This window comes from Taudactylus pleione, unplaced genomic scaffold, assembly GCF_031769625.1.
Source record: "Taudactylus pleione unplaced genomic scaffold, aTauple2 ptg000479l, whole genome shotgun sequence".
Lineage (NCBI taxonomy): Eukaryota > Metazoa > Chordata > Amphibia > Anura > Myobatrachidae > Taudactylus > Taudactylus pleione.
The window spans coordinates 4,283,500-4,297,169 of NW_028284881.1; the positions used below are offsets into that span (position 1 = coordinate 4,283,500).

At 45.4% G+C, this 13,670-nt stretch overlaps 1 protein-coding gene across 6 annotated transcripts in view; it reads left to right on the forward strand.

The window, feature by feature from the left end:
• KDM2B (lysine demethylase 2B) overlaps positions 1-13,670 on the forward strand; it is a 185,638-nt gene that overhangs the window by 164,713 nt on the left and 7,255 nt on the right. For all 6 annotated transcript variants that reach the window (XM_088449175.1, XM_088449174.1, XM_088449176.1 and 3 more), the window contains 3 exons: positions 1,636-2,306; positions 10,024-10,187; positions 11,565-11,726. In XM_088449175.1, the coding sequence (XP_088305301.1) occupies positions 1,636-2,306; positions 10,024-10,187; positions 11,565-11,726 (997 nt within the window). The remainder of the gene's footprint in view (positions 1-1,635; positions 2,307-10,023; positions 10,188-11,564; positions 11,727-13,670) is intronic.

Consider the following 13,670-nt stretch of genomic DNA (forward strand, 5'->3'; position numbering starts at 1 on the left):
TGATACACTATTGCTGGCTACTGTCGTTATCTGATATTCAAACCTGCTCCTGACTACCTGCAAATAATATGATTTTCTAAAGGTGTCCACATACTGTCAGATATTTTGCACGATTTGCCGATTTCGACGCATCGGAACAACAAATCGTACAAAATATGTGCAAATCGTGAGTGTCCACTCATGATGCCGATGCATGTACCCCGGGGTCGTACATCGCAGCTTCAGATCTTGCCTCCTGCTGGTAAGATCTGGCAATCTCGTTAACGATGCACTGGAAATAGTTAAGGACGCATGAATGGTCGTTAGTAGATCGTTTGTCAAAATTAACACTTTATGCACGATATCGTCAGTCCAGGACTGCCAGGGAGCTGCCGGGGAGTTCAAGGGATATGTTTAACGACTTTGCATCGTTTGCGAGCCGTTCAGTGTGTGGACACCTTAAGATATCCTACTTGAGGACATTAGAGAGCGTGGATCCAGGAGTGTGGGCACTTAAATTTTAACCATGCCTGTAGCTCCTCCCCCTCTATACCCCACTCCTACAGGAAGCTCGGTTTAGTTCAGTGCCCTTGTAGTGTATAGGTTTATTTAGATTTCAAGGCTGCACAAATAGCCTTGTCAGCAGTTATATCCTCTGCCGTTTACACTTCAGACACTAAAAATATTACATTTAAAAAAAAATCATAATTTTTTTTATACATAGTGGTATTTATAGATAGTTAGTTTGTTTTGAAAAATTTCTGCCTGTCCAGACTCAGTCGTCCAGTTGTCATAAATACATTGTTCCAAAGTTATTGCATTATTGCGTGTGTTCTGTTTATAATTGGATAGTATTTTTCTGATAATACAACTGCATCACTTTACCCTTCTAGCATGAAGTCGTTAGGTTCTGAGAATGTTTTATGTGTAGTTATCTGCTTTCTTGAACTTTATCTGTTGATGTATTCTATAACACTAACTTTTGTCCATTAACGTACTTAATTTTTTTTGATCAACCTTGTAACATAAATCTAAGTCATATTAGAGTCCTACATTTATATAAATTGTTTTAAGAGCCTATACGACATTCTGTACAAGGGTTTATGGGTCATTGGCTACCCAGCATGCCTTTAACTCCACAAACACACCGCTTTCATTTTTCCCGATGTATAGTGGTGACCTTTTGTTCACAATAATTTTCTACATTCTGTTTCAGTGAAACTTCATAATTACATGTGCTTTTAACACTGTTTTCATGTAATGTCATAGAACAACTATTATGTTCTCAGAACAACTGTGTAGACTTGCTAAATGTATGTACATATTGGCACCCAGAACTTTCATGATGTGAATGCTTGCTCCACGTATTTGCTTGTTCTATAAAAGGCACATGTGATGGATGGTGTGGAAAAGCATTAACTGTGTCTGATTTACAACAATTATTTGCTTTTCATACTACCTGTTTTGACATCCATGCTACCTAATAATTCAGTATTAAGCGACTTTTATGCTTTGCAATTGATAGTCCATTATCAAAAAGTTAGATATTTTTTAAATAATTGTCTTAATAGATCCCCAATTAGAGTTATTGTCCAGGTCAGTCTCATGTCTGCTTACCGTTGCAACAGAGCTTTTACAGTGCTTCCTGTTTTTCAGAAGAGAACCTGGAAGACACCTGAGGAACGGGCACTTATGGCCAAAACATTGAGGCGTATAAAACAGGAGCCAGACGATGACTTACCGGAGGCAGTCCCAAAAGCAAAGGAGAGTGACCAGTCAAGGTCCAGCTCACCTACTGCAGGTCCCAGCACAGAGGGTCCAGAGCCAAAGGAGAAAAAGAAAAACAGAAGAAAAAGGAAAGTCCTTAACAAAGAATTAAGTAAAGAATTGAGCAAGGAGCTGAACCAAGAGATACAAAAAACCGAGAACAGCCTGGCTCATGAGAACCACCATCCCATCAAATCAGAACCAGAGAGTGAGGATGAAGAGCCCAAGAGATGTATGAATAGCAATGGGGAGAGAATGCACCGATTCAGCAAAGAACTGAATGGTACTACAAAGGAGTTCAGACACCAAGCTTTCCCAAGTCCAAGGACCACACCAAGGGTCATTACACGCCCCCCTCCTTCTTTGTCACCTCCCAAATGTATGCAGATGGAGCGTCACGTAATAAGGCCTCCTCCAATTAGCCCTCCTCCAGATTCTCTACCCTTGGAGAATGGTGCAACTCACATGATGCAGAGAGAGGTCTGGATGGCCATCTTTAGCTACCTCAGCCACAGGGATTTGTGCATCTGTATGAGAGTCTGCAAAACATGGAACAGATGGTAACTAAACATCCATTTTCTTGTATTTACTTTAGTGATGTAGTTGATGGTGGTGTCAATCCATTATTGTTATTTTATTTATTACCAGTTATTAATATAGCGCACACATATTCTGCTGCTCTTTTACAGAGAATATTTGGCCATTCACATCGGTCCCTGCCCCAGTGGAGCTAACAATCTATATTCCTTACCACATGTACTTACATGTACACACTACGATTATTTTTTTTGTCAGGAGCCAATTAATCTACCAGTGGGTGTAAAGCATGACGCATCTAAAGGCCCCTATACACAGGTCGATAAAGCAGGTGATCAACTGATTGGTACGATTTGCCTGATGTCGGGCTAAGCGCGCTCCCGTGGGGTCGTACATTGCATCCCCTGATCTTTCTGCAGGACCGAAAGCTCAGGGGATGCGATGTGCGATCCCATGCATGGCTATGCGAGTGAAGGAGGAGGGAGCCCGCATATCGGACGGTCGGCCACCCGATCGCACTGTGTGCGGACCACCCGATATGTCGGACGACTGATCCCCTATCGCCTCGCATGGTGCAATCGCACCGTGTATGGGGGCCTTAACTCTGGATGCGAAGCATCCCGCCGGTCTTGGCATGGGGGTTTGTAAGAGCGGCTCTTTGCGATGAAGGGACCCAGAAGCCCCTCTACAGAAAATTTATAGACTTCTATGGGTAACCCCATCAGGAAGATGGCGTTACCCACCTCAACCAAACCCCGGAGTGCATCGCATTCATATGAGAAATGCTGTCACACACGTATTTTCGGGGTTTGGCCACATTTCTCACCTTGCTGCATCCTGCCCGGTATATTTTTGGATCGTGGGAAGAAACTCTCACAAGCACAGGGAGAATATATAAACTCCACACAGTAAAAGCCATGGTGGGAATCGAACCCACGACATCAGTGCTGTGAGACGGTAATGCTAACCATTACACCAACCGTGTTGTGTCTCATGGTAAGTAATGTAAGCTCTGATTCTCTAATCTGTGCTAGGTATTCGTTTTTGCAGCATGTTAATTAATAAACCTTAATGGATCTATATTTACTTCTTGATTTATGCTCATCTGCATTTTTACATTGAAATATGATCATGTAAAATATTGTAGGGAAGACTATGCATTTACATTTATGTTGTGCTAGGGTAGAAATGACCTAAAATAAGCTATAGTATTGTCAGACATATAACCTTGTGATAGGTTATCAGCTGTGTGCACAATCCCTGATAAATACATCTGCATTATACACTGCTGCACTTGCATTCTGGGTGGTTATTTATAGCCCCTGTTCTAAGAATAAATCAGGCTGTTTAACAATGAATTCTTAAACCATTGTGCTGGCGCACACCTGTACAGATAGCAGTACATTCTTATTTCCTAGAGACAGAGGGGGAAATTATCCTGTACAGTCCTATGGGATCTAATGTTAGTCCCCTAAATTGTAAATACAACAGAATAACACCTGGGAGAATCTGCGTGCTGTGCTTTAGTAGGAATATTCTGTATATTCTCACCGGCCCTTCTACAGTCTTAATTGTCACTGCTCATCTTATTGGGGTCATATAAATGTATTTGTGTGTAAATAAGTCCTATAATTCATGAATGCCCATACAAACAACCACCAATGAAAGACAGTGTGGCTGCTACTTTTATTCAGCCAGACAGGGACCTCCTTTAAATTGAAATATAGAAAACAGGAGAATGCTGATATAACGTTGTATCCTTAATCCAGTGTGATCAATAGAAAGCAGCATTGAGTACTTATGAATAAATGTAGGTACACATATGATATAAAAGGCACTGATGATTTGTGATCTCTAGCACCCTACAAAGTGGTTCTTCTTCCCTATATCAAATAGAAAACAAATAATCTTTTATCAGAGAGAGGATAGAAATACGTCTCGTGTATGTTAGATGCTACACACAGCTCTGTACAAACAGCCCAGCTCTACAGTGGGAGTGCAGCTGGGTCTTATGGTTATGTTTTTGTCTTTTCTGAGGTGCGATTCTTAGCATGTGAGTCTTGGCAAAGAAAATGTGAGAACCACCGAACTAGGCTACAGATAACACTGTCAGCTAATTTACTATCATGTTTGCTGCACAATGCAGGCATGTGTTCCATAATAATCCGCTAAATTGTATTCCTAAAACATACTCTTCTGAGTTATCTCTCTTCTGAGTTATCTCCTCCCTAAACTAAGAATAACGTATCCTTTATTAATATACCATGCTCACAGACTGGCACTAGCACAATGTGCACAGCTCCCCGGTTATCATTTGACAGGTGATAGATTATAGGAGGTAATTCTTAGTTGGGTACAAAACAAAAAAGCAAATAACTGTGTATCTGGAACAAATCATGCAGCAATGCAAGGGGTGTATAGGTATTTCGTTTTTTGCAGGGTAAATAAATACTGGCTGCTTCTGCATGTAGCCCACAATTGCTGGACAGCTTTATAGTTCTACTGCAATATAGATGAGTTTGTACACACCCGTCTCAAATTTATATCTCTGCACATGTTACGTTTACCCCACCTGAAGTGCAACATTGTTTTACCAAGGTGCAGAGTTACTTGCTCTTATTGCTCCGCTCCCAACTCTGACTTAGTCCTCTAATCTCAACAAGTCCAGACATTCCTAGTGCTATATTATGTGTAGTACCACTTAAGATTTTGCAGTCTCCACAGGGAGACCTTGGGGTATAGGTGATGATGGAGTCATCCGGGCACCACGCAGTTACGTTTTTCTCCCAGGATGTACTGGGTCTCCCTCCTATACCCCGGGCCAGAGGCACCTAAGTTTGGGTGCCCGGCCGGAGTCGGGTCACTTCACGCGGTGGGGCTGTTCCAGCTCGTAAAGATTTTATTATTTTATGAAGTTTTCTTCATTCTTCAGAGCGGACAGCGCGAACAGTCCAGGGGGCATCCGCGCTACCGCTAAGTCACCCCGCCGGCACCAAGGCGCCTATACTGCTCCGGGGATCTTGGCGGGCGTCCGGGGTCTTGGCTAGCAGGGACCCCGGAGGATCCCTGGACTGCGGCCAGGCGCTACGAGGAGCAGGTAAGCGGCGGGTCATCGTGTGCATTGACCCGCTGGGACGCAGTCTTTTCCTCCAGGGCTGAGGGACTCCCTGGGGATGACGGCGGGTGGAGTCAGGCACTGAGTCCTGTACTTCCACTAGATCACCAGGGACACGTGCTGGACTCGCGTCCCGGGGGTTAATCGCCGGCCAGGGGAGGCTGCCTTCCTTATCTAACAACCGGCTCCCCCTCTCAGCTCAGCGCGCCTTTCTACTGCGGTCTGGCTACGCTGAGCTGCTCTCCTCCTCGGGCCACGCCACCTCTGAGGTCTCCGGCTGCCATTTTCTTGGTGGCAATGTCGCGGCTCCCTCTGGCCAGCGTGCGCCCGGTCCCCCCTGCATACCTCTCCCTTTTGGGTCAGTGTATGCAGCAATATTGCCTACCAGACACTGAGTCTGCGTAGTTAATTATAGTGCCATGGTGCAGGTTCATTTCTGCATTGTATGTGACAAACTGTCAGTACCAAACTGCCATTTCTACCTTTTCTCTGATTCATGCCCTGCTTACAGATGTAGTCAGGTTGTTTCTGATATCTCACATATACTGTGCCCCCGTGGGGGTAGATGGCGGATACCTCTACTGCTCTACAGACTTGTTGCAGGAGGAGAAAGCCGCTAAGCCATCTAGGCGTCCTCTGGTGTCATCATAGTCCACACAACTCTCTGAGGAGTCCCCTCCACTGGAGATGAGACTTGGTTTGGGGTTACTATTCCTGCTTTGGTGTGAACTGTCAGAGCCGTATGGGTCATGGAGGATAACGAACCAGCTCTTCTGTTCCAACAGGCTCTGTTTGTACATATAAAGTGCTACTTCTGCGGAATTCCCTTTACCAGATCAATTAGTTGATCGCAGGGCTACAGCCTGGCGAACGCCCGGTAAGAAGTATCATTCTCAGGGACGTTTGGCTGCGTGTTATCCATTTCCTGAAGTTCCTTGCACAAAATGGATCTCATCCCCTTCAGTGGATTCACATGTAATATGGTTAATTACAAGTGCTTCATTCTTCCCTAAAGGTTAGGAAGGTGGAGGTTGCTGGAAATCTATATACCTTCCGTGAAATGCTTCTAGGCCTCAGAGGTTTTTTGGTTGGTAACATCAGAGATGCCGCCACACATATGTTCTGAATATCGGTCTCCTGACTTCCAGTGTCTCGGTGGCAGCTGTGTCGGCTCGCAGTTCCCTATGGTGACATTCTTGGAGGGCAGATGCTGATTCCAAGAAAGGCCTACAATGCTTCCCATACACTGGAAAAGTATTGCTTCCAGTAGGGCTGTCAAACCTAAGAAACTGGCCTGAACTACAAGACGTCCTACTTCCAAGTCAGAGGATAAACCCTCAGCCTAATGGGATGGGCCTCCCTCTGGGGGATACCAGGGTGGGAGGCCAACTTCTTCAGGTCGTCCAGTGTTGGTGTTGGACCACCGTAGTCACCTGGGTAAGAGAAGTAGTCTCTCATGGGACGACATGGCCTTACAAATCCAGAAAGCCGTACGATCCTTGCTTCAAGCAGAGGTCATAGTACCGGTCCCGTTGACCCAGTGGTGTACGGGTGGTTATTCCAATCTTTCTGGTTCAAACACCGACTGGATCCCAGCTTATCCTCAATCTTAAGTCCCTGAACATATTCCTCAGGGTACCTCGGTTCAGGATGGTAACCCTATGCTCAATAATACTGGTTTATGGAACCTGGGGATTTTATGGTGTCTCTGGATATTCAAGTATGCCTGCTTATTCCAATTGCTTCGGCTCACCAGCGTTTTCTCAGGTTTGCTGTACTGCAACAACATTTCCCGTTTCGGGCTCTTCCGTTTGGCCTATCTACTACACCTCCGGTGTTTACCAACATTATGGCGGTAATGGCAGCCAATCTGCGACGGCAGGGGGTCTGCCTGTTACCATTCCTGGACACCCTTTTACTGTTGGAAGGGTCTCCAGAGGGACTTCACCACCTACAGCTGACTATATCTAGGCTACAGATGCACGGGTGGTTAATCAATTGGAAAAGTCCTCTCTGATCCCATCCCAAAGGATGCTACATCTGGGAGCTCTTTTGGATTCACAACAGCAGCGGATCTTTCTGTCTACCGAAAAGGTCTCCACTTAGCTGACGCAAGTACGCAGATGCCTCCACAGTCGCCGAGTGTCCATCCACTCAGCAGTACTGTTACTGGGTTCCTTAGTGTCGTCGTTCGACATGGTGAAATATTCCCAGTTTCATTCCCAGCCTCCGCAGAAATTGATCCTCTCCAGGTGGGACGGATTACCCCATCGGATAAAGCAAATGATGGTGCTCTCTCCGGAGGTGCATCTGTCTCTTGCTTAGTGGTTGCAGACGGGCCACCTCACCAGGGGGCGCCCCTTTTGGATTCCGGTCTGGGTCCTTCTCTGGGCTTGGGGTGCAGTGGCAGGTCCACACATTTTTGGGACGGTGGACAGCAATATAGGCTGCCCTGCCAATCAACATTTTGGAACTTAGGGCGGTCTTCAGGGCTCTGCAACAAGCCAGACTCATACTTCACAGAAAGCCTGTGCAAGTTCAGTCAGACAACGCCACGACTGTGGCTTACGTCAACCATCAAAGAGGAACTCTTAGTCAGACGTCAGTGACAGAGGTGTCACACATTCTTACATGGGCTGAAAGGTCATCTCCCAGCCATTTCGGCAGTGTTCATTCCAGGAGTTCTCAATTGGGAAGCGGACTTCCTCAGCCGTCACGACATGCATCCCGGGGAATGGTCTCTCCACCAAGAAGTGTTTCAGCTCCAAGTGGGGCCTTCCGAACGTGAACCTTATGGCCTAACACAATCACAAACTGCCAGTGTACGGGTCCGGGGCAAGAGACGCCAGGGCTCTCTTGGTAGTCGCTGTCAGTCCACTGGACTTTCCAGTTTGCATACCTGTTTCCTCCACTCTTTCTTTCTCGAGTACTTCGGAAGTTCAAACAAGAAGGAGGCACTGCCCTGCTGGTGACTCCAGTGTGGCCCAGACGTCACTGGTACTCGGCTCTTCAGAGTCTCCCCATTGATACTTGCCTGAACGTCCGGACCTGTTGTCTCTAGGTCCCTTGCCTTTGGCCGGACCCGGGTCGTCTGTCTTTGACGGCGTGGCTCTCGAGACATCCCTCCTAAGGTCCAAGGGTTTTTCTGGCTCTGTGGTTAACACCATGCTCAGAGCACGTAAACCTGCCTCTGCCGGGATTTACCACCGGGTGTGGAACACCTACTTTCCATGGTGTCGTCCCAGAGGTTACAACCCCCAGGTATTCAGATATCCAGTGTTTTGGCTTTCCTGCAGGTGGGTTTGTATCTTGTTCTCCGCCTTGCCACACTGAAGGTGCATGCATCTGCTCTTCCAGTGTGGTTCCAGCGAAGGATTGCTCCTCTTCCTGATATCCACGCTTTCCTACAGGGTGTCCTTCGCATTCAGCCTCCCTTCGTCTCCTGTGTCGCCTTGGGCTTTGGCTGTTGTCTTTAGGGCCCTCCATTTGAACCCCTGGACTCAGTGGACTTCAAATGGCTTACAGCTAAGGCTGTTTTTCTTCTGGCTATTGCTTCCGCCAGAAGAGTGTCAGACTTGGGGGCTCTCTCTTGCTGTTCCCCATTTCTCTGGGACAGGGCGGTGCTTCGGACTCGCCCGTTGCTCCTTCCTAAGGTGGTTTCTAGTTTCCACATTAATGAGGAAATTATTGTACCGGCCTTTAATTCTACAGATCTCTCGGCAGGTGAGGTCTCGTTAGATGTGGTATGTGCCCTCAGGATTTATGTGGACCGTACCAGTTCCCTTCGGAAGTCAAACTCCTTGTTTGTCCTCTACGGATTCCTCAAGAAGGGATGGGGCCAGCCAATAAACAAATTTTGACTAGATGAATTCGCTTGGCGATCTCTGAGGCTTACACTCATGAGGGCCTTCCAGTGCCGCCCTCTGTTACTGCTCATTCTACTTGGTCTGTGGGTCCTTTGTGGGCAGCACGCCGTGGCGCCTTTGCTGTTCAGCTTGTAAGGCGGCCACGTATTATGCATTTGATACCTTGCCTCTCAGGATGCTTTCTTTGGGCGGCGGATTCTCCTCTCTGCATTAGCGTCCCCACCCTTAAAGGGACTGCTTTGGGACATCCCCAAGGTCTCCCTGTAGAGCCTATGGACCCTGAAGTAGAAAATGAGTTATGGTAAGAATTTACCTTTGTTATCTCTTTCTACAAAGTCCATAGGGTCCACAGGGCACCCACCCTGACGCACCTGTGGTTAAGATGGGCTTCGCTCTGGTCACTGGTTTTCCATCTCCTTCTGTGTGAGAATGTGATTCTTGAGTGTTCCAGACTTTCTTCTCTCTCTCTTATCCTCCTCCAGCCTTTGGCTTGCTACGAAACTGAGGTTCCTCTGGCCCTGGGGTGGGGTATAGGAGGGAGACCCAGTACATCCTGGGAGAAAAATGTAACTGCGTGGTGCCCGGATGACTCCATCACCTATACCCCAAGGTCTCCCTGTGGACCCTATGGACTTCGTAGAAAGAGAGATAACAAAGGTAAGTGCTTACCATATCTCTCATTATTACTGCAAAATAACTATTAAATTCCCATGGATGTTTCATATGATAGTCTGATTGTAATTTATTTTTCTTTTGTAGGTGTTGTGATAAAAGATTGTGGACACATATTGACTTAAACCGCTGCAAATCGATTACTCCTCTTATGCTCAGTGGAATCATCAGAAGACAGCCAGTGTCTTTAGATTTAAGCTGGACAAATATATCCAAGAAACAGCTCAGCTGGCTCATGAACAGACTTCCAGGTACTATACCCTGTCTGCCCATTGTCCTAGTGTGTATACAGATTAAACACCAGTTGGAAATCAGAATAGCACCATAACATGTCATTGTTGGACAGGAAGCACCAAATAATGTTCTCATGATAGGGATATAACTGGAATGCATCCAGGCGCAATAACAATTAACCACAGTGGCACCAAGACAACCACAAAAGGACACACCCTAATATCCAGACATGCATATAGAAAATATAATGATAGTGATTGTTGAGATAGGTATATAATGTAAGGGAATGTTGCATAGATATCTATAAAGGAAAGATACTTCCCTCCGATGTTCAATAATTTGTCTGTCATCCTCACTTCAAATGGATGCTCTCAATAATAATGATAATGTTCATGATATGCAGAGAGAAAGACATACAGAAAACAGTGTAGTATTTTACACACAGATTTATTGTTTCCACATATACTAAACAAGATCTAAAGCAGTGGTGTAATTCATATAGACAAAAAACAGATTCGAGGATTACCGGATATCCAATAAAATGGGCCTGTAAATAGTAAGATGGAGGTCTCCGGATACCTCTCCCAGGACCTCCAATCTGTTTTTTGTCTATGTGGATCATACCACGGTTTTAGATCTTGTTTAGCATATGTAAAAACAATAAATCTGTGTGTAAAATACTACACTGTGTTTTCTGTATATCTTTCTCTCTGCATGTCATGAACATTATCATTATTATTGAGAGCATCCACTTGAAGTGAGGACGACAGGTAAATTATTGAACATCGGAGGGAAGTATCTTTCCTTTATAGATGTTCTCATGATGTCTGCTTAAATAAACATCATGGAGGTTTCTGAGTGGACTGGTCCTCTTTTGTCAGGAGCACCACCCTTACCATTTCAGTTTGTGATCACGCCTTGTCTACCTACAAAATAGCCACGTCTAAATATTCCTCATCCGTAATAATAGCACCTGATACATACAGATATTGGAGGCAACCATTTTTTTTTTCCAGTTAAAGTAAAATTCATGAGAATGCAACAGTCTGTGCCTTGTGCATATTGGTCCTGTAGTGCCTCATTTAATCAATAGCTTTAATTCTTATGAATATTGCATGGGCTCACCAAAATGGCCGCTTCCTTTGTGTGTATGCAACAACACTTCCACATGTAACACATTTGATTATAAATGGCCATAAGCGCCTGAACTAGTTGACATTCCACATTATTCAGTTTTATGTTCCAGATGTCATTATAGTGTTTAGTTAATGAGGCTGTGATTGAAGAATGAAATGTGATTGGAAGGCACCTTGTAATGATTATTTCAGCGACATGACTATTATTCCAAGTCAGGTTGGCAATTTGATCTATATTCTCTTTGCATCTATTTTTAGCTCTACGAGATCTTAATTTATCTGGCTGTTCTTGGATTGCCGTTTCCGCACTTTGCAGTTCCAGCTGTCCGTTACTGAGGTCTCTTAATGTCCAGTGGGTAGAAGGGCTAAAAGATGCACAGATGAGGGATCTCCTGTCCCCACCTACAGATAACCGGCCAGGTATGCTTGGAAAAAACAGAAATGTGCTTCTTTAGGTGCAGAGACATTGACACTGTTTCTTGTTCGTTCAAATATACATTTGTGGATACTTATTAAAATTATTGTACATAACAGAGCCTGATTCTGAGACGCGCACACTACCGATGTCTGACGCAGTGGAGCAATTGTTTTTATTCTGCACGTACTTGTATGTCGCCCTTGCCCTTGTGTCCAGCTGGCGTGGGCCCAGAGTCAGAGTAGCGACTGAGGCACAAAGGATACATTTTTAGAAATGTCAAAATTGTAGGCGGTGTTTCTGAGATGGTACGTCTTATGGGCAAGTTATGGGAGTGTCGCGGGCGTATCGGTGAAAGTGTTTGCGCACACAGATGCCCTAATGCTCACATAGGAGGCCATGCTGCCAGAGGGCTGGTACAAGTGTGACCAATGGTGGCGTCTAAAGATGCATCAGTTGGTATGTCAGCGCCTATCTACGCTGACAGTGGGTGTCTCAGTCCTTGCACAGATGTGCACCAGGGAAGGGCTTTGTAGCAACATCTGTATAGAGTCGCAGATGGGTGATCGAGAACTGACACAGCTGCGTCCAACTCAGAATCGGTCCTAAAAGCAGCTATTGCCCATAACAACAGTCTGCCTTCATTTTATAATTTGCATTAGAACAATTACACACAGGCTCTGATTGGTTGCTATAGGCAGCATCTCAGTTTGCCTGTTCTCTAATTTTTCTAAATACCCCATCGTATTAAACTTAAGTTTCATGTACTCTTAAGTACCAGATTCAATTAAGCATGTGTCTCCTTGGGTTGTTACTGGTATGAAGCATGCTTATTTCTTCAATTGGAGGACACTGGTAACACGTTTGGTACAGGAGGAGTGCGGCAACTTTGAATTCTAAACACTTGTTGCCCGTCCTCCTGTACCCCATACCTGCCTGGAGCAGTTTAGATAAGGTGGAGTGGAGTGTGGTTTATTTTAGGTATACCCCTGCAGCATTTATGTTATTACTTTATTTGTGTTTTTATTTTCATTGCTCAAGTTTGTGGCTGCAGTCAAATTATTTCTGCAGACAGTACTTGACAGCTGTGCCCGGGCTTGGTATGGGGGCTGGAGAGAGCAGGGCTGCTGGCAGGGAAGGCAGAGACCCAGTCTGCTGTGCGGTGGCTGCTTTGGGCTCTGGGACCACTGTCAGTGTGCCTTTAGGACTGAAACGAAACAGTCCAGTATTAAGGGTATCCATGTATGAGCACAGATGCTTAAATCCAAATAACTAAAGTACTAATTAAGTCCCCTGTGCTCAAATATGGGTTACCTTTAAACCTGGACTGTTTAGTGTTCCTTAAGATGACCCACTATGGAGTAAGACTGGTAGAGTGGACTGTCCTTTGTGCATAAGCTAACCAAAGGCAGCAGCCATTTTAGATGCTCCAGCACTCTCTTCTGTCCCCTGTCTGCAATGAGGTACACAGTTTGGTGGCATTTTTTGCTCTCAGAATTACTGGGCTCTGTGGGTGGCCTTGCAGGTTCACCTTCATTTCTCTTATTGTGTTCTGCAATACTCCTATGGCAGTTAGTCTGAATTTCTGTCATATGAGATCAGCGCAAATGCTGGGAGCTACCTACCCTAACTGCCGTACTAAACTGCAGGTGGGACTATCATTTGCTGCCCATCTCCTGTACTGCATCTGATGTGGAAGAACCATCCTTAGCCAGATTCATTGACTTTCCTCCAGCTACTTGTGAGGGAATTTAAGGTTGGGTTCTAGTCCCCCAGGTTTTGTTGGCCAGGAACCTTCAAGCTCCATAGCAGCCCTCTCAGGTGGAGCGAGCATGGGTTATAGGTCAAGCCTCATCTGTACAGTGGATGATTGATGCCTCCTTGCAAAAATGTTTGAATGTTCCAGGTATTTTGCACAAGTGTAAATGTTGCTGGTGATTCAGGCCTCT